The following is a 21,939-nucleotide window of genomic DNA, read 5'->3' as shown; positions in this document are numbered from 1 at the left end:
AAGAGAGAGAAAAAAAACGAAGAGATGAAGAGAGAAGGATAGAGAGAAAGGTAGAAAGAGAAAGAGAAAAAGGTAGAAAGAGAAAGAGAGAGAGGCAAAGGCGGAGAGAGAAAGAGAGACAAATGTAAAGAGAGAAAGAGCAAGAGGGATAGAGAGAGAAATAGAGAAAGAGAAAAAGTGAGAGAAGAAAAGAGAAAAATATGCGTTTCTCTATTTCCCTTGATCAGTGAGACTGATCAAGATTACAATCTCCTCCGTTCCCTACAGTAATGATTAAAATTTTCTGATTGACATTTCAATAGCTTATAATGGACTTTTTTTTTCAAATTTAATAATAAGTTTAGTCTTGAAAATTTGTTCAGTATGTTGGGATAAGGATGAAGCATGTTTAAAGAGGAAGAAAATTAAGCCTTACGAGTGCTTACAATCAAGTAAGAAAAATAAACAGTACAATAAAAAAAAAACGAAAAAAAATGAATTTCAACGCCATGCTTTGTTCTGACATTGGGTCCATAGCTAGGACTGACCTGAGGACTCAAAGGGCCCCCTTCTTCTTCAGGCGTGGCAAGAGGAGCATTTCTATGTTTAGGAGGAGGAGTAGGGACGCTAGAGCTTGAACCCACCTTGCCGAGACGCGGAGGAGGAGCAGGAGGAAGAAGAGCCTCTTTGCCTTCTCTTGTAGATGTCAAACGAATCTTTGCCAGAACGTCAGTTACATTTGTAAACTCTTTCATGTTGATTCGACCGGGCTGAAAACGTAAAATAAAATGAATAAATAGAAGCATATAGAAATTTAAAAACTATATCCAAATATTTTCATTAAAAATATTTAACACCACCCCAATTTCTGATGTGGGTCTTTTAACGCCACCGCGGTTTTCCGCCACCCAGGAAATCTTGCATCATCAAGAGGTTTAGTTGGGTCAGAATAGACAGGTTAAGTTAGTCTATGTCTATGTCTATGTTTTTGTCTGTGTCTATGTCTATTTCTATGACTATGTCTATGTCTGTTCTTATGTCTATGTATGTGTCTATGTCTATATCTATGTCTATTCTGACCTACCTGAATTAAAAGGTGGCGGAAAACTGTGGTGGCGTTAAAACACTGCTACGCAATTTCTAGGGCTATAATGAAAGGAAGCCTACGATGGCTTAGCGACGGGTCACAGATGAATGATAAAACAGCGCCAAAGACTATTATATATTACTATTATATACCATGTAACAAAAGGGGAGATGCAAAGGTAGTCGAAATCTCAAAACATAGATCTGCGGTGGCTTCAGAATCTCATAATAAAGGCCCCAGGTTATTCCAAAAATACCACTTGAAAAAATGATATATGGACGACGGCCGTGAGATAAAACATTTCAGGATAATTTAGCCTTCTGGGTCCTTTTAAAATGGTGTAACCAGCCCATGGCTGTATTCAGGGTTAGAGGGGTTTGACCTCCCCCTCCATCCATCGGAATGTTGGTTCGAATCGTAAAAACGTAAAAAATGCAAAAAAACACATTTTTGATGCATTTTTTTGTAGCACCGCGTCCCCGCCCCCACCAAACAAAAATCCTGAATAAGGCCTATTCCGGAATTACATCTGCCTCCAATAGACCTGCTCTCTGAACTTTTAAAACGCAGTCTTTTTTTCAAAAATCGCTCGAACTCCTCCAAAAAAAAAGACAAATTAAAAAACAATCCAATTAAAAATCTTACAGAGCCCTGAGAGCCATCTACCGATGTTCTATTGATAATCATTGGGGGTTTACAGATTATTTAAAAAGAAAAGAGGACACTGAAAGAGGCATTCAAGTCTTACATTGCTCTATTAACAACCGTTTTGCGCATAACCTACAGTTTTGCTTTAGCATAAATTAATGATAATATAAATTAATGTGTAATAAGAGCTGGAAAGCATTAAAACAGCAAAGAAGCTTAATATTTTGACTCCCAAATTCAGGCGAAATTAGTTTCGAGCAGCTGAGAAAATACCCAATTGTTGGAATAGGAAATGGTAGTTCTTTATGACCTCGTCCTATCAGGGTTACCAATTTACACATTTTTCGTGCGAAATGCACTTTTTTTTTTTACCTCAGAGGGGATACGGAAGAGTGAAAATCACTCCTTCAGGGGGTCAGTTTTCATTCGTGTTAAACGTCAGTAGTTGGTATAACTGTCAAAAATGCATTTAACTCAAGGAACAGGGTTGCCAACTTGCACAGTTTTCGCACTAAATGCACTCTTTTTCACCTCAGAGCGGATTTAGAAGAGGGGATGCGCAAAATTTTTAGCTTGCAATTTTTTTGAGTAAAAGTAACGCATTTTTGGCATTGATTTGCAACTTTTTAGACGTTACCAGTTGACAGCCCTACGTCCCGTCCCATTCGGGAACGACCTAATAAACTTTTTTACTTGAGCAAAAATCACTCATTTTTGGCACTGGTTTGCACTTTTTAGACGTCTCCAGCTGGCAACCTTGTATCTAGTCACATTCGGGGACGACTTAATTTTTATCTGGCCACAAATTGATGGTCAAAAAGCACAATCCTTGACAATCTGCCATTCGTCAAAAATTGATTTTACTCAAGAAACAGGTTTACCAACTTCCGCACTTTTCATGCGAAATGCACTCTTTTTCGCCTCAGAGCGGATTCAGAAAAGGGATGCGTAAACTTTTTTACTTGAGCAAAAATCACTCATTTTTGGCACTGGTTGGCACTTTTTAGACGTCGCCTGTTGGCAACCCTGCATCCCGTCCCATTAGGGGACGACCGAATTTTTGTCTGGCCACAAACTGATGGTGAAAAGGCACAATTCTTGGCAATCTGCCATTCTTCATTCATAAAATTTGGCTTAGAGTTGGTAAGGATGTCCAATTTGCAAATTATGATTTAAGTTATTGAGATAATCACATCCTCTCTACGCAAAAAATCTTCATTTCAAAAATTCTAGCACAAATGAACTTAAAAATTTCTTTCAAAGATGGAATATATTAGATGAATATGCCATTCATATTCACTGAAAAAATTATGCTTCGAATCAATACGGATCAGAATTGAATAGATAATTTTAGAATAATTACTATGCGTATGCGTTCTTAGCTCAAATTTAAACTCCTATTTATACAGCAAGCTATCATATAGGCATAAAGAGGGGGGGGGGGCTCAACGTTAGGGCATTGTATTTCTGTTACTAAACTTTCTTTTATGTCTGCCTCGTTGGTATAGAAACCTAAAGGTTATTCAAATGTTTGGTGCCACTGATATATTGACATATTATAACAAGTTGAATGCTGAGCTAAAAGGTTATTTGGCTTGGAACGGGGGTCAAAGGTGTGACTCTGTAACCTCAGCCATCGTCAACCCAGCTCTAAATGTCCCCCGCCGAAATATTTCCTAATTAGTGTGATAAAGGTCATAAGGATGCCACATATTAGGAGCGCTGGTTGGCGGTTGGCTGGTTGGCGCGATGACGTGGGAATTATGTGTCCAAGGGGTACGGGTTCAATGCCAGTTGTGACCAGTTATTTAGTTTGGTACGGGGATCACTGGCGTGACTCTGTAAGCTCAGCCAGAGTCAACCGAGCTCTAAATGGGTACCTGGAGATATCTGGGGAAGGTAAGCAGGAGGGGTGTGCGAAAGCACAGGGTGGTTGGCCCCGAGCCCCCCATTGCACTTCCTGGCTAAAGGGTCATGAAACGGAGATCAGCACCGACGGTTTGGACCTTAAGGGTCTAGTGCCGTCTTACTTACTTACTTACTTACTTTACAGATATTAAGAAGATTATACAGAAATTGCTGAGAGCAGATATGATCTCACATTACTCACATGTAAGAAGATTAGAAGAGATAGCCAATTCAAACGAGCCAATCAATCAATAGCCAATTCAAACGGGTGGACTGGTATTAGGTCAACAGATGAATAAGCAAATTTGAAACTTGTGCTACTTTAATGTTATTAGCACTACCCGCCTTATTCACATTATTCACATTAAAAATGTGATTATTCACATTTTAAAATATGGTTATTCACATTATTCACAATAAAAATGAAGGATTTTTATTACTGTTATTCGCCAGTTAAGACAAGCCACTACACCGAATAAAAAGGGTTTAAGGCTTACCTTATTGCTGAAAATTGCTGATTCTTTTCCAGGAACAGCCGGGGGAGGGCCAGAAGGAGGAGGGTATCTTCTCCTACCAGTAGTAAATGCTCTTTGACTATAGCTCTCAGATGTATTAGTCCAATGTTCTAATGGCCGATGAACGAAAATTGAATCATCTAACCAACCTGAAGAGAAAAACTTGAATTACAAAAGAACAAACTTGAGGCATTATTTTTCGAAAAATTAATACTCATAATTTTGATATGAAGGAAATAAACAGAATGACTTCTAAAATGCAACACAAGCCATTCATGCAAAACAAGTAATGCGGCACATTCATTTTATTCGAATTGATTTTATTTTTATTCATTTTATTGGATTCATATTATTTGGAATCATTTTATTTTGATTCATTTTATTATGCAAAACAATTCATTTTATTTCGATTGTTTTTATTTTTATTCATTTTATTGGATTCATTTTATTATGCAAAACAATTAATTTCATTTGGATTGTTTTTATTTTCGTTCATTTTATTGGATTCATATTATTTGGATTGTTTTTATTTTATTCATTTTATTGGATTCATATTATTTGGATTCACTTTATTTTTATTCACTTTATTATGCAGAACAATTCATTTTATTTGGATTGTTTTTATTTTTATTCTTTTTAATTGGATTCATATTATTTGGATTCATTTTATTTTGATTCATCTTATTATGCAAAACAATGCATTTTATCTGGATTGTCTTTTATTGTTTGACTTATTATTGATTTTCGTTTTTGTATCACTTTTTTTCTAAAGTGTTTAATCCACTATTCATCTTTTTCTGTAAGTGGGTTATAAATAAATAATATATTTTATACTATATACTGTAATCACATTATGAACAGCTTTTAATCGTCCAGCATCCCAAATCAAAGTGTCAAACAACGAAAAAAGAGAGAAATACTCAATTCAACCTAAAAACCGAATATTTAACTGCTTCATAACATAATTTATAGCAGAGATGTAAGTACGAACCTATAGTGGATTAGTTCCCTAATCCACTGCATCCCCCTTAGTCCCCCTTGTATCCCTGGCCATGGAGCCTATCGAGGGGAATTAAGTGTGTTGTAATAAGTGTATTGTATTTCAATTTTGAATTGTAATTTGTATTGTCTTGCATCTTTTTTTTACTATAACCTTTTTTTCCTTCTCTACACCGATCTATTCCAAACTTCAATCTTTTATCCCCTCCTATGAAGTTCAAATCCTACTAATTATCCCCCTCCGATTTTCTCCAAATCCTTCCTCATGACCTCCTCCCCTCCCGTTCAGGGACGACTTAGTTTTTGTTTGGCCACTGATGGATTGCCAAAGAGCACAATCCTAGGCAATCTACCATTCTTCATTCCTAAAATTTGGCATAGAAATTCTTAGCCTTTCTTTTTCTATAGCCCTAGAGATTGGGATCAAACAGTATGCTTCGCAAAGCCTATTGTTTGATATACGGTCAATCAAACAAGTAGACTAGGACTGTCCTTAGACAATTCCTAAAAAAAAGTGCAGCTTAGTGTAGCATATTGTTTGACATACGGTCAATCAAATAAGTAGCTAAGACTGCCCTTAAGCAATCCCTCAAAAAGTGTAGCTTATTGTGTAGCTTTGTGTGGCATATTGTTTGATATATGGTCAATCAAACAAGTAGCTTAGGCAGTTCCTCAAAAAAGTGCAGCTTATTGTGCAGCATATTGTTTGATATACGGTCAATCAAAGAAGTAGCTAAGACTGCCCTTAGACGATTCTTGAAAAAAGTACAGCTTATTGAGCAGCTTTGTGTCGCATATTGTTTGACATACGGTCAATCAAATAAGTAGCTAAGACTGCCCTTGGACAATTCCTCAAAACAGTGCAGCTTTGTGTGGCATATTGTTTAATATACAGTCAGTCAAACAAGTACCTAAGACTACCCTTACACAATTCCTCAAAAAATGCAGCTTATTGTGCAGTTTTGTGTAGCATATTGTTTGATATAGAGTCAATCAAATAAGTAGCTAAGACTGCCCTTAACCAATCCCTCAAAAAGTGTAGCTTATTGTGTAGCTTTGTGTGGCATATTGTTTGATATATGGTCAATCAAACAAGTAGCTTAGGCAGTTCCTCAAAAAAGTGCAATTTATTGTGCAGCATATTGTTTGATATACGGTCAATCAAAGAAGTAGCTAAGACTGCCCTTAAGCAATCCCTCAAAAAGTGTAGCTTATTGTGTAGCTTTGTGTGGCATATTGTTTGATATATGGTCAATCAAACAAGTAGCTTAGGCAGTTCCTCAAAAAAGTACAATTTATTGTGCAGCATATTGTTTGATATACGGTCAATCAAAGAAGTAGCTAAGACTGCCCTTAGACGATTCTTGAAAAAAGTACAGCTTATTGAGCAGCTTTGTGTCGCATATTGTTTGACATGCGGTCAATCAAATAGTTAGCTAAGACTGCCCTTAGGCAATTCCTCAAAAAAGTGCAGCTAATTGTGCAGCTTTGTGTAGCATATTGTTTGACATACGGTCAATCAAATAGTTAGCTAAGACTGCCCTTAGGCAATTCCTCAAAAAAGTGCAGCTTATTGAGCAGCTTTGTGTAGCATATTGTTTGACATACGGTCAATCAAATAGTTAGCTAAGACTGCCCTTAGGCAATTCCTCAAAAAAGTGCAGCTTATTGAGCAGCTTTGTGTAGCATATTGTTTGACATACGGTCAATCAAATAGTTAGCTAAGACTGCCCTTAGGCAATTCCTCAAAAAAGTGCAGCTTATTGAGCAGCTTTGTGTAGCATATTGTTTTACATACGGTCAATCAAATAGTTAGCTAAGACTGCCCTTAGGCAATTCCTCAAAAAAGTGCAGCTTATTGTGCAGCTTTGTGTAGCATATTGTTTGACATACGGTCAATCAAATAGTTAGCTAAGACTGCCCTTAGGCAATTGCTCAAAAAAGTGCAGCTTATTGTGCAGCTTTGTGTAGCATATTATTTGACATACGGTCAATCAAATAGTTAGCTAAGACTGCCCTTAGGCAATTCCTCAAAAAAGTGCAGCTTATTGAGCAGCTTTGTGTCGCATATTGTTTGACATGCGGTCAATCAAATAGTTAGCTAAGACTGCCCTTAGGCAATTCCTCAAAAAAGTGCAGCTAATTGTGCAGCTTTGTGTAGCATATTGTTTGACATACGGTCAATCAAATAAGTAGCTAAGACTGCCCTTGGACAATTCCTCAAAACAGTGCAGCTTTGTGTGGCATATTGTTTAATATACAGTCAGTCAAACAAGTACCTAAGACTACCCTTACACAATTCCTCAAAAAATGCAGCTTATTGTGCAGTTTTGTGTAGCATATTGTTTGATATAGAGTCAATCAAATAAGTATCTAAGACTGCCCTTAGACAATTCCTCTAAAAGTGCAGTTTATTGTGTAGCCTATTGTTTGATATACGGTCAATGAAATAAGTAGCTAAGAATACCCTTAGACAATTTCTCAAAAGAGTGCAGCTTTGTGTAGCATATTGTTTGATATACAGTAAATCAAACAAGAACCTAGTACTGCCCTTAGACAATTCCTATACAAAGTACAGCTTATTGTGCATTTGTGTGCAGCCTTTGTTTGATATACAGTAAATCAAACAAGAACCTAGTACTGCCCTTAGACAATTCCTATACAAAGTACAGCTTATTGTGCATTTGTGTGCAGCCTTTGTTTGATATACAGTAAATCAAACAAGAACCTAGTACTGCCCTTAGACAATTCCTATACAAAGTACAGCTTATTGTGCATTTGTGTGGAGCCTTTGTTTGATATACAGTAAATCAAACAAGAACCTAGTACTGCCCTTAGACAATTCCTATACAAAGTACAGCTTATTGTGCATTTGTGTGCAGCCTTTGTTTGATAAACAGTAAATCAAACAAGAACCTAGTACTGCCCTTAGACAATTCCTATACAAAGTACAGCTTATTGTGCATTTGTGTGGAGCCTTTGTTTGATATACAGTAAATCAAACAAGAACCTAGTACTGCCCTTAGACAATTCCTATACAAAGTACAGCTTATTGTGCATTTGTGTGCAGCCTTTGTTTGATATACAGTAAATCAAACAAGAACCTAGTACTGCCCTTAGACAATTCCTATACAAAGTATAGCATATTGTGCAGTTGTGTGCAGCCTTTGTTTGATATACAGTCAGTCAAACAAGTACCTAAGATGGCACTTAGACAATTCCTATAAAAAGTACAGCTTATTGTGCAGTTGTATGCAGCGTTGTTTGATATACAGTCAGTCGAACAAGTACCTAAGACGGAACTTAGACAATTCCTATAAAAAGTTTATTGTGCAGTTGTGTGCAGCCTTTGTTTGACATATAGTCAGTCGAACAAGTACCTAGGACTGCCCTTGGACAATTCCTCTAAAAAGCAGAGCTTATTGTACAGTTGTGTGCAGCCTTTGTTTGATATACAGTCAGTCAAACAAGTACCTAAGACTGTCATCGGACAATTCTTTTGGAAAACATTCAAAAAATTTCCTCACACTTTCTAAGTGAACACGTTACAGTACTGTACTTTACCACTCACAGTGGCTTCCAAAATTCCAAACACACATAAAAAGCATATTTTCCATATTTAAAGTATGTTTAAGTATAGAATGTATATTTTCTTGGTTTTCTCTTCTCGTTATCAGTTTTATGTATTGTTATAATACGTATTATTTTTCAATAAATTATTTCCATTTTACACTACACTTCCCTTGTCAGCACAGAATACTGAGGACTGAGGGACTAAGGCTCAAACAGAACTCGTCCTTCGAAGAACGATAGCCGTGAGGTAAATATGGCCAAAAATCACATGACTTGGCATTCTTGTTTTGGCCTGAGACATCCTTACACTACGAATATTTTTTGGATTGGTTAGTTCATAATCTTAAACAAACCGTGTTTTTTCAGTCACTTGGTTTTTAACTCGTTTTTTGTCTCCTTTTTACCATTAGTGTTTAATTTTCTAAAATAACTTTTTAGGCAAACATAATTGTTTTTTTTTAGGATTTTATATATATTTTTATGTTTTTACAAAAACTTTGATAGGTTGTAACAAAGACATGCTTCTAGAGTTTCTCAGGGCATGAACTAAAATCATCAGCAAACACTATCATAAAATCCGAGCAATTTCAGCACGAGAAACACTAAAGCATAAAATTTTATGAATAATTCAAATAGCCGTGGGGGGGGGGGGGTCAAAGAAATCTGGAGGTTTAAGGGCTAATGCCTTGGATATCCAAGACCAAAATTCATGGAAACGGAACAAAAAGAAGAAAAAAACAATCGGAATTAACTGTTCAAAACGCTTCTTTCTATTTAACTAGAACCAAAAGTTTATTGAGAGAACTCGGGTATCAAAAAGGTCCTATCTTCATAACTGTAAATTTTCAGAAGAGCAAAAAAACCTCAAATTTTTTTAATTCCCCCTCGAATAACCATAAAGCAAAAATAGATTGATATGCAAAAACAATACATATCAATCCGTTTTTGTTTTACGGTTATCGAAGAGGGAGTAAAAAAGTTGTGAGGTTATTTTGATCTTTCAGAATTTACAATTATGGAGATACGACCTTTTGATACCAGACTGACGACATATTATTCACTAATCAAACAAATCATGTAACAGTGATAATTGGAAATAAGCAACGAAGAAAATAATGAAACAAAAGGCAACAAAGTAGAAGACAACAAGACAACAAATTTTTGGCAAAGGTTGTCGAGTCAAAATAATTTACAGGGGAGGATTTCAGGGTGGGGACAAAAGGGCATATTCTTCCCCTAAGAGGGACAATAGATGCACTAATTACACGAATGGAGTTACAAAATTACTGACGGGAGGCCAGGTTTCACTGGTACCCCTCTCCCCTCCCCGAAAAAATTCTATATCCACCCATGTATTCCTACCCTATTTCTTAGTCCAAAAACAGATGGCGCTCACTATCTAAGCACTATATAAGGCAAAATTCAAGCTTTGACGAATCCAAACGTTAAACCACCAATACTCAAGAGCTGAATCCGGAAGAAACCCTCCATTTTACGGAAATAAAGGAAAAACAGTTAGCCCTCATGGCCTCTTTACGAAAGACAGAAACCGACCCTCTTAAGGCTTAGTTGGGAATGATTATTAGCTGGCATGAATTAATCAAACGTTAATAAAATGTAGCTAATTAGGTTTAATTATAAACATCCTTTATCGCACACTAAGGATCAGTTATTTTTTTTTTATCATTGTATACTCTGATTCGACAGCTCATTTTCGCATCAGTCAAAAAACTTAAGTACCAAGGACAATTTATTACAAACATGTTTGCTTCCTGGACCCATCTTAGGTCTTTTCTATCTTAGGTCTTTACCTGAAAATTGCCATTTTCACAAAAAAAAATGCATCGACATTATCAAGCTTTAAGGGCCGTACTGCTATTTGGTTCTGCTTATTTATATTATAGTTTGATGTCAATACTAACGAAAACGAAGTAATGCCCCTAAAACCCTCGTCTTTCTGAACCAAACAAAAGAAAATTCTTAGAAAATCGTGGTTTTAGTATGAATAGAATAACTAATAAAAAAGAAAAGTGGGTTAAAATCAGCAAAAACATGTCTCTAAACAGCATAAGAAAGTGTGGCTTATTTGGAGTCATCTTTGAAAATCAACTGATTATTAATGTTTGGGTTTTTATGAATGAACAGCTTTGTCAAACTTAATTAATTAGTTTTGCTTTTTAATTTTCATGATTTAACGTGGTAACACTGACACAGGTGTGAAACAGCCCTAAAAGATACATAACTTTGAAGCAGGCAAAGAAAACCGTTAGAATATCGTTGTTTTCAAGTATGAATAAACCCAAGATTTCAAAAAAAGAAGCTTTTAGGGCAGTCTTTCATCAGTGTTGCCACATTGAATCGTAAAAATAAATAGGCCAACTTAATTCGTTTAATTTAACATAACGTTTCGTCCATAAAAATAAAAACTATATGTGAATTAACAGGGACAAATGCCCCTTCAAAACGTAAGCTACGCCATCTTAAGTTGTTTAGTCCCATAAATTTTTGGCTTATTTTTAACTTGATTATTTTTAACTTTTTTCTTCTTTTTTTCAATTTGGCACCAACTACTACCAAAAACTGCATGACTATATATGGAGGTCTTTTTTATTAAAATTTAAATTCTCATTTTTTTCATTTTTTTAGAAGGTTATGCAAATTTCTACTTAACCAATTCCGACAGTCAAATTATTTTCACTGTCCTTGATACTTCAAAGAAAAGACAGGACATGCACAAGCTACAACTAATCACCTGATTGACGAATAGGAGCGGAATCCCTTAGTACAGAGGCCAAAGCAGCTTGAAAAAAAGGTAAATACGGATAATTATTAATAAATAATTTTAAAACACCAAAAAACTAAAAGAACTAGAAAACAGTAAAAGCAGAGAAGCTAAAATTGCAGTAAAATTACAAAAAAAGAATGTTACCAAAAAAGTAATTGAGTTGAAAGCAAGCCCAATACAGCTTAGCAAATAACATTACACTCAAGCTCCACATTTTGGTTCGTCAATATCCCATAATTTTCTCGTTCCAAATGATATTTAACATTATTTTTTATTAAGATTAATATATTTATTATTACATCATTAATACGTTAATTAGAATATAATCCCCATCAATAAAGTAGCTCCGGGAGATCACTCTGATCTCAGGGAGATCACTCTGATCTAGGGAGATTAGAAAGTTACCTACCCCCCCCCCCGGATAATTTTCCTCACAGTGTTTAATATTATTTGACAGATTAGGAGCTTGAAACAGCCATTTCAAATTAACAGAAATTATTACGAACAAATTTTGTACGTTCTAAAATAAAATGAGTACTGTACAAATAAAGAGAGAAAAACTAAAACCTATTTTTGCGTAAAAAAGGCTCTCCCAGGTTAATTTTGCATATAACATCCCAGTTTGAATACTTCAAATTGAAGCATTCCCAGATAGATTGCCAAAAAGACATTTTACTACTTGTGTTTGATATTAATATCCTTCGTGTGACTAGAGTGAATGACGTATCTACGGGGAAATAGGGAGACTATAACGTTTCATTTGAGAGCGTTTAAAGTTATCATGGTTGCCCCCCTAGGGGTAGCCTAGTAAAGAACGAACACTTAAGATTTTCTAGGACCATGGGAAAGGCAAGGTTGAATAAGATTTGTAATGGTAGGTTGATTTTTCTTTTTTTGAATGAAATAATCACACACTATTGATGGCAGACGCTTGATCATAGCCTTTTCAAATATTCCTGCACATAGGATAGGATGGAATTTTAGCAAAATTTAGTATAACTTATAATTTATTATAAGGGTCAGGGAAAAACTTGTTTAGAATCAACCTGAAACAGAGATATAGACGTGTAGTATATAGAAATGAGTCCATGCTGCGATTACTAGCTGCTCTACTTCTCTAAAGCAAGAATGCTCAAATACATGGTTCTCCATTTAAGTTTTTCTTAGCAATGAGACGATGCTAAAAACCTTCCCAATTCCAATTTTTTGCCAAAGTGAGTTTGTTACATTATCAAAGAGCCTAGTTTTTCTTTAGATATCAATTTGTGTTTGTTTTCTGATTTTAATATCAGAACAAAAATCAAATAATGTGCAATATATATATATATATATATATATATATATATATATATATATATATATATATATATATATATATATATATATATATATATATATATATATATATATAAATATAATTTATATAAATATAAACAAATTATTACCAAAAGCAATTCAGAATCAAGGTTATTTGTCTATGCTACTGTGAATGTCCGAAATCTGGTGAATATGATATACCTCATAAATATGTGTATAACTTTGGTAAGCACTTGCACAATATCATTGATATCAAGAAGAAATAACAAAGAAGAAAGAAAAAAAGAAGAAAAATAAAGAGAAAGGATAGTGAAAGCAAATACTAAAACTACAATTATAGTAACTAGGCTATTATAAGCCAAAACATCGAAAAAACAACAAAATAAGTAACTGAGTAGAATCCGGGTAATAAAATGAAAAAAAGTACAAAAACAAACATTTGACTAAAATTAATCAAATGAGGAAAAACTAGGAGAGTTCCATGAACCACAAAATAATGATAAAATCAGAGAAAATCAAAAATTTACTAGAAAAAAATTGCACAAACATGCATATTCTAAATCAAGTCAAACATGAAATCGAGAATAAATCAAGTTACATGTATCATCAAAACTCGAGGCTTGCCCGGTTTCCGGAGCTAGCCACCGGGAATTAGTGGCGCTACGATCGGAAACCAGTCTAGTACCACGGTCAGGTGGTGCAGGCTCGGGTGGCGTGCTCGGCTGGGGAAATACTTGGAAACCTAAAGCCATAGAAAGATAGATGTTAGTTGAAACTATACATTGAAGCGCGTAGGCTTAATTACAAATCAATTTCCAGCCATCATTACTTTTGACCAATCAGGGCTGCTTCTTAAATATTATAATTGGTTGATAATGACTATGCCTAGACACTGATATCTAGGGTAAGCAAGCGAAGGGAACGAATTAATGGATTATTTATTCGAATTAATGGATTAAGTTAAATATTAATTAATTAATATTAAGGGAATGAATCGGTTTTTTTTTGCTAATCCAGCTACTAACATAATATTTCTCAATAAAAAAAGAAAATAAAGAACACGAACTTGGAGCTCATCAGAGAAACTAAGTACTCAGTTCACAGTCATTTTCAGTTTCCGAGGAAATTATTCCACCCTTGATCAGGACGTCATTGGGGGGGGGGGGGGCATTTGCATCCCTCCAATAATTTGGAGATAAATATTATGTAGCCCATGCCCCTTGACTATCTGAATACGAATCCCTCTCCCCCCCAATAAAAATGTTTTTTTTAATATAAAATGTTCCTTTTTTAAATGCGTTGGGGAATAGAAATGTTTTTTTTTTTTTTTTAAAGTTTTATGACAGTTACATCGTCAAGCATCAAAACTGGATTGATAGTCGAACCTAGTCGAACTCCTGATAGTCGAACTCCTGCTAGTCGAAAAAATAACATATTTTTTTCTCATGTATGTAATTAGAATCAGGGGCGTATTTTGCCATGGGGCAGGGGGAAGGGAAATTGCCTGCCCCAGACCCAAGTCTGCCCCCCCCCCAAAAAAAAAACTAAACTCAGTTTGCCATCCCAAGCTGAAATTTAGTTTCTGCAAAAAAAAAAATCTCGTCAAAATTAAGATAAGCCTGCATAATTCAAGTATACAGAGAAACAGGTCAGTTTTCTAGGGTATATCTTTGCTTTTGTGGTAATATATGACTCAATTGTTCAGTTTTCACTATCATTTTCACTTGATTTGGGAAAATTAATTTCAAATTTGCCCCCCCCCCCCAGGATTTTGACGAAAGTTAGCATTACCATCGCACTTTGTCAAAACCTAGCGTCTGTATTTCTAATTTTTCAGTAAAATCGCCAAATAATGATTTTTATTTATTATTATTAGAGTGAGAGAAATAAATAAAGATGCAAAGATCTCTCGCCTTTGCCAATTCGTTTTCTAGAGGCCGTAAACACTAAGTTCTGGGAGTGAACAGCTCGTGAAATCTGTTTTAACCCATGCTCATATTTGGTATCTCTCAAAAAGCATATCAGATAAAAAGAATTCTGATTCCGCCATTGGAATCACCGTTAAAAGAGATCGGTCAAACAGTTCGTGGTAACCAACTGTAAGCAAGGAATGACTTGGCCTCATAGTAACAGAAACTCTAAGAAAATATTTTTTACAATAATTAATACATCAAGAATTATATTTTAATGCTGATTCCAAACACTTAAAATTCATTAAGCTTAATGCTGCCTACAAAAAGCTACGAGCCTGAGATAATATCCTTAATTTTCGAAAAAAGGGGGAGGACACACTCAAAGAGCCAAACAATCTTAATGAAAATCGCACCATCAGATTCAGCATATCAGAGAACCCTATGGTAGAGGTTTAAATCTCCTACCTACAAAAAGGGGGATTTTTGGCAGAAGAAAGATCACAAATTTGTGCTTATTTGTTTTTTGTTATAGTACATATCGAACCAATGTTTCAAAAAAATCGAGAGGGTCATTTGAACGGAAATTAAGTCCTGAACTAAAATCAAATTTTAACGTACACGCTACGTTTTGGCGGATGAAACCCGACTAACAATTAACATAACATTTTGACGTTAATATTGAAGTTTTTGCCATCATTCCCCAAGTCTGTTGATGATGATCTGTTGTTTATCTGTTGATGATGATCACTGATGTATGTGGTCGAAACATCCATAATTTTTGTATGTTTTTCCCTGTCTAATAAAAGGACATATCTCTTTTGAAATTTTATTGTTTCGTTAGTTATTACATCAGAAATAAGATACTAGAAATGGAATTAGGGAAAAAACAAAATAAAAACTGCTCAACTCGGCCTAAAAGGGTATCTCATTTCCCCCCTAGATTTCCACATTTTAATAATTTATCTCCATCAACTTCTTTCTAATTAAGTTTTGTAACAAATAAAAAGAAAGTTAAGTGAATTGAAGCACGACTTTGTAAGTATATTTGTCCTGTAGATAACCGACAATATGATAATTGGCCAACATTCGTTTCTTGAGACACAAGGCTAAGGCTTCAAAACCAATAAGGGGCAAAAGGCCCAAAAGTTCTTTGCGCCCAAAAGGCGAATCACTTTTATTCCTTTAGATTCACAATCATTTCTAGTTAAGCTGTTCCAATAAATAATAGCAATATTATATTAAATTGCGAATTAATAACAATTCAATTTTGATAAAATAGATAAAATCAGATTTATTCAAAATTAATGATAATACTTTATAATGCATAATTTATAAATATAATAATTAGTTATAATATTACTTTTACTATTAATTACCGTTAACATTAATTAAACAATTGATATTGATAAAATAACATTAATAAAACGGTTAAACAGTAATTAATAATACAAAACTTATCAATAATTAAATTAGAATAATGAAGAGGCGTTTCTTTTTTGAGGTACACCTTTTAGGCTCGAAGACAGAAGAGTCAAAATTAGAATATGAACGTTAAGTAATGAAACGTTGGTATAACCAACATGCAGCGTAGTAACAATGTCCAACCTTGTAACGTTGTAACGTTGAGCAAGAAGACAAAGATGAGTGTAAAACCAGATACGAAGTTTTCTGTAGCAAGATTATACTAACGCTAAACATCGAATAGTTGTCGACATCATGTCATGACTAATTGTAGAAAAAGCCAAATTAAAACGTAATTTGAATTAAAATCAAATAATTGTGGGCATCAAGTCATGGCTATTGTTGAAAACGCCAAGACAGATAGTCCAATTGAGTTAGAGCCAATTCTGGCATTAACCCCCCTTATTAGGATTGTATAAAAATTATGTTAGTTCATTTGTTAATAGATATGTCTATCTATTATCCGTCCATGCGTTATTCCCAGGGTTGTAGAACTAAAGTAGATAGTCATAGAACTAAGAGAACTACTTGGAAGTTTTCCAAGTAGGTCTATTTATCAGTTTTTTACACAAATTTTCAAATTTGGAATGTATTGCCTTTGCTTTGTTTAAAATAAAATTTAAACATAATACAAACAGAAAATAAAACATCACTGGCTTCAAAATCCTGATGTCTGGGTTTTAACAAACTAATTACCTGGTAGAACACTACATATAGGTTAATAAGGACTGTGGATGTAATATGTATGGATAATGGGTGCCATTTCTACTTTCCTTCCCATCAAAACTCACGGTGGGTAGGTGACTGAATACACTCAGGTTTATAGTCTAAGGGAAGCCGCCTAGCACCTTGACAACTTATCTGTCGAAAACCAAAACATGTAAGAAGCACAAAAATTGAACAGTGACAAATGTTAAGTTTCTACGATACAATAAAATTCTAGTACATATCGAGTTTTTAATCGGGATAATCCGAGACAGAATCACATCAAGAGAGAAATTTCTGGTGGAGGCGTCAGCAATTAATGCGGCAATACCGACTATTGCTTTCATCATTCTTAAATCTCCCAATATTAAATTGGGTTTTCTGAAAACTCCTCGGAAATAAAGTTTGAAAATAATCGAGAGTTAATACGAAATACAGATTGTTATTTATGGCAATGCAACTTCTCAGGGAGATTTCAAAGAACCTAATTTTTCATTAGAGAAAGTACTTTCAAAAGAGAAAGTACTCGCCATGCCTAAAACTGAACAGAATATAAATGATCTTAAAATCCTAAAGACTTCAGGTGAGGATTTAAAAAATAGTTAAAATAAAACCAATTTATTTTGAATGCATTTGGAACTAATTTGTTTACTTTGAATGGCAGGGGGCATGGGTGCCATTAGAAAACTCTTTGAGGTGGTGGGAGGGGTACTACAAGGAAATACAGGAGTTTTCTTTCCCACCCCAACCCTGAGTGCAGGAGGATCTCCAATGGGGCGAGACTTGGTCAATTACAGGGACATAACATAACATAACATACATAATTACATAACATAACAACATAAGACGTGATTTACATAGGTTGCTACATTGTGAGAGCAAAGAAGGAGCCCCAGTTCCACTCGGATCCACCTCCTCTACCATCTAAGACGAACAACATCCCCCGTTCAGCTTCTTAAAAATTAGAATCCACTATGTCAAACAAACAAGTACGCCTAAAATTTAATGGCGTATACTATAATACGTTTGACGTCATTTTCGTAATGACGGTTATGATTCCTAAAATTTGTCTATCTTTTACAATAGTGACAATTTCAAATTCCCTTGAAATTAAAGCATTCAAAGTTACCTAACGAAAGATGACAAAAAAAATGTATATACACGACAAAAAATAAAAATAAAAATTGGAAACAGAAACTGAACTACGATTTCATTAGAAACATTTTCATTTTCCTTCCGATGAGTCTATGTTATGTTTATTACGAAATTATTAGCTAGCTTACGAAGATCTATCACCAGGAACGGTGATCTTTCTTACCTAACGAAAGATGACAAAAAAAAAGCTGGGGAATTGCCCATTTTGATGATATTTTCGCTTTAATTTGGCTTTTATGCTTTTATTTGAGTCAGGAGGGGGCGCTGTAAATAATTTTGCCCCAGGCAGCACCAAACCCAGGAACGGCTCCGCATTCATCAATAGAATTTAACCAAAAAAGTTAATACTGGATGTTTGAACGTAAAACTTAACCAAATTTGGCCGAAATTTACCGGAATTGAATTTAGCTAAAACTTACCCAAAACCGATCTTCATCGGTGATAAACCATTTTCTGCGCAGCAAAAATACCAAAACTGACGTCTTAGTGACAACTAGTTTATAATTTTCTTTTAAAGTGTTTTAAAGCAGTCTGGAGGTCCTCTAAGAAGCCTCAGTTCTGGTCTCTCTTACGCCCGGGGCAAAATCTTAATTAGCCTCCCCCCTGTTACCCACCAAATTTTCAGGCCAAATTCCAACAAAGTTTTCATTTATTAACAAAATTATATTATTAACAAATTATTTCATTTATTATCTGCGCTCTCTACTTTATTTTATTTCCATACTTTATTTTCAATCAAAATAAAATTCAAAAATTAGAAAATAATTATCACAGTTAGATTATTTATTTGAAGTTTTAGGCCCTCTAACATGTCAACGCCCGGGGCAGTTGTCCCCTCTGTCCCTCCCCTAAAGCCACCTCTGCTCTAATATAAGACATAAAATTCAAATGAATTCCAATTATAAAGTCAAAGACGATTTAGGCTTCACTTTAGCAGAATATACATGATTGTCTATGTAGCACGGGTACCGGCGGGGGAAGAGATGGAAGCAATGATCGCCCTCTTAAAACAGCACGACCTTAAAGATGAATAAAATTTAGGAAGTGAAAACTAGTTCCATTTAAATCTTGATAAAAACAAAGCTACTTGTAGTACCTGCCTCCCACTTCCACTCCCACTTGCCTCCTACTTGCCTCCTACTTCCTTGGAAGTTTCTTGGTGGCGCTCATGCTATGAAGGTATTTCCACATGGGTGTTGGCTATCAACTAAATATATAGGAAGACTACGTGAGATTTAATCTGCCCAAAAGTTACACAATTCATAAGACTACGTGAGATTTAATCTGCCCAAAAGTTACACAATTCATAAAACTTAGAAGGGGGGATTTCTTAGATAAAATACAAAAGAATGCATTCTTCAATATATTCATTTTTATTTTTTCGCTTAGATGACAATGAAAAAAGAAATTTCTTAAATCCTTACAATTAGCACCAGGGGCGAAACTCCAGCATTTTTATTAGGGAGGGGGAAAGAGGGGTTCATATCCGGACAATCAAGCGGCATGGGAAATATAATAATTTACTTGAAACAGTTACTTAAAACACAGTTACTTGATAGTTATAGCACTATAAGTCTTTGATAAATATCGTCGCATAAATATAGTATAAATATCGTAAATATAAATGTCTTTGATAAATATCGTAAATATAAATCGTAAATAATCGTGATAAATATCGTAAATATAAATATCGTCGTGTGTAAATGACCCTCTAGTCTTTTCATAAATTTTCCCACAAGTGAGAATACTTTGAAACTTTTCACCGAGGACATTCTGGTTATACTATACATATATATATATACATATATATACTATACATATATATACTATACATATATATTAAGCTATATTAAGCTAGATGTTTTTTTCTAGATGCTCTTTTTTAATAACAGAAACTTATAATAGTTATCATACTTTTAATCTATATCATGATTTAAATATAAAAAAACAATTGTTTTTTTCAACTGGAAGAAAGGAGCAACATTAAAACTTAAAATGAGCAGAACTTAATACCTTTATGAAGGGGTTGCCTCCTCCTCAACAAATCGCTCTTTATGCTAAATTTTTTTAGTACCTTTGAAAAAAGCTTCTTATTGTTCCAATGAAACGAACATCGTGTTTCAGAAGTCGTTCTTAAAGAATTAGGACAAAATTCAAACTTTAGCGTAAACAGCAAGGTTTTGAGGTCAGAAAATTCGTCTTCCCACCCTAAAATGTATGCATGCTTCCCAATAGCAAATTTTCTCATTCTCATAGTATGTCACTAACAACTTTAAAGTCTTTGTCGGTTCACGTTTCTCTTTATGGGATTGGTTCGCCTGAAACGTCGTTCCACTTGGTTTCATTATACCTAAGTAAAGTAAAAGTAAGTAAGACGGCACTAGACCCTTAAGGTCAAAATCAGCGGTGCTGATCTCCGTTTCATGACCCTTCAGCCAGGAAATGCAATGGGGGGCTTGGGGCCAACCATCCTGTGCTTTCGCACACCCTTCCTGCTTACCTTCCCCAGGTTTCTTCAGGTACCCATTTAGAGCTGGGTCGACTCTGGCTGAGCTTACAGAGTCACGCCACTGACCCCCGTCCCAAACTAAATAACTGGTCACAGCTGGGATTGAACCCGTACCCCTTGGACCCAGAATTCCCACGCCAGCGTGCCAACCACTCAGCCAAGACGGCTTTATTATGTTATATATAATAAATATTTATTTATAGACGGCTCATTATACCTAATCGTATAGCTTCAAAAATACAAATGTAAAGCTAATTGTGAATAATCCATTCATTTTAAAACAACAGCATTGCTAAAGAAATGGACCAGCAACAAGTAATGGTATACCTAAAGGTACGTCTGAGTAGGTAAGGGTATGCAGGGGTAGGTAAGAATACGCATCAATTCATGTGTATACTTGTATCGGTATCAATAAAGAAGACAGCTAAAAAAAAAAATTATATAAGAAAAAAATTTTAAAAAAGGAGCTTTTAACAAGGTCGACAGAGTCAATTGTCGCTTTAATAAGGCCAACCGACCTTTTTGCTCAAAAGAAGAAAATACTTCAATTAGACATAATACACTACTCGTTAAACAACGAAGACGTATTTTAAGCAGGTACAGAGAAGATAATTAAAGTCAAATAGTAGCCTCTATATATAGCTATGAATCAGACACGTCAATTGTGGGAGGGTCAATTGTTTCCTAGATCCCCCTGGATTTGTGAATAAAATTTGTTTGGGGTTTTTCATTGAATTTCATTGGTATTTACATTGAGAAATATTTTTTAGGAAATTTTAATGAAAAAAATCAACAAAACAACAAGGTTTAGAAAAATATATTAGCTCTCCCCTTCCATTTTCCCAAATCCCTCCCCCCACAATTGGTTGCAAATTAGGTTGTTATGTAAAATACACTTACATTTTTTTTCTTTACAATTTCTCTAACAAAATACAAAAAAGCACTTTTTCAATGATAATAACACGAAAAGAGTTTATTTAATCTAACGAGGGGATGCAAGAAAAAAGATTTATAGGAAAAATATATCTCTATACAATAGATCTTGTAGGAACCTTGATGCAATTGATTTTGCAGGAGCCTCCCCCACCCTCGAACACAATTCTTGTAGGAAAAATACCTCACGGCACAATAGATATTGCAGAAACCTTGTATCCGTGAACAAAAATTCATGACACAGCCCTGGGGAAGGGGGTAACAAAATATTCTTCAGAATCTAGGGAGGGATATTTGTTGTCTTCTCAATTTCTTTAACAAAGATACGAAAAAAACCAGCCCCTTTTCAATAATAATACCACGAAAAGATTTTACTTAATCTGACGGGGGGGGGATGCAAGAAAAAAGATTTAAAGAAAAATATATCTCAGATCTTTTAAGAGCCTTGATAC

The 21,939-nt window shown here is 34.8% G+C and overlaps 1 protein-coding gene across 1 annotated transcript in view; it reads right to left on the bottom strand.

The window, feature by feature from the left end:
- The window catches only part of LOC136040798 (rho GTPase-activating protein 190-like), a gene marked incomplete at its 3' end in the record, with an annotated part of 203,100 nt that overhangs the window by 37,002 nt on the left and 144,159 nt on the right, over positions 1-21,939 (bottom strand). The window contains 4 exon segments of the mRNA XM_065725127.1: positions 624-749; positions 4,120-4,286; positions 11,462-11,509; positions 13,410-13,553. Coding sequence (XP_065581199.1) covers positions 624-749; positions 4,120-4,286; positions 11,462-11,509; positions 13,410-13,553 — 485 coding nt within the window.

The sequence above is a fragment of the Artemia franciscana genome, chromosome 21, assembly GCF_032884065.1.
Source record: "Artemia franciscana chromosome 21, ASM3288406v1, whole genome shotgun sequence".
Taxonomy (NCBI): domain Eukaryota; kingdom Metazoa; phylum Arthropoda; class Branchiopoda; order Anostraca; family Artemiidae; genus Artemia; species Artemia franciscana.
This window is presented reverse-complemented; position numbering and strand designations above follow the sequence as displayed.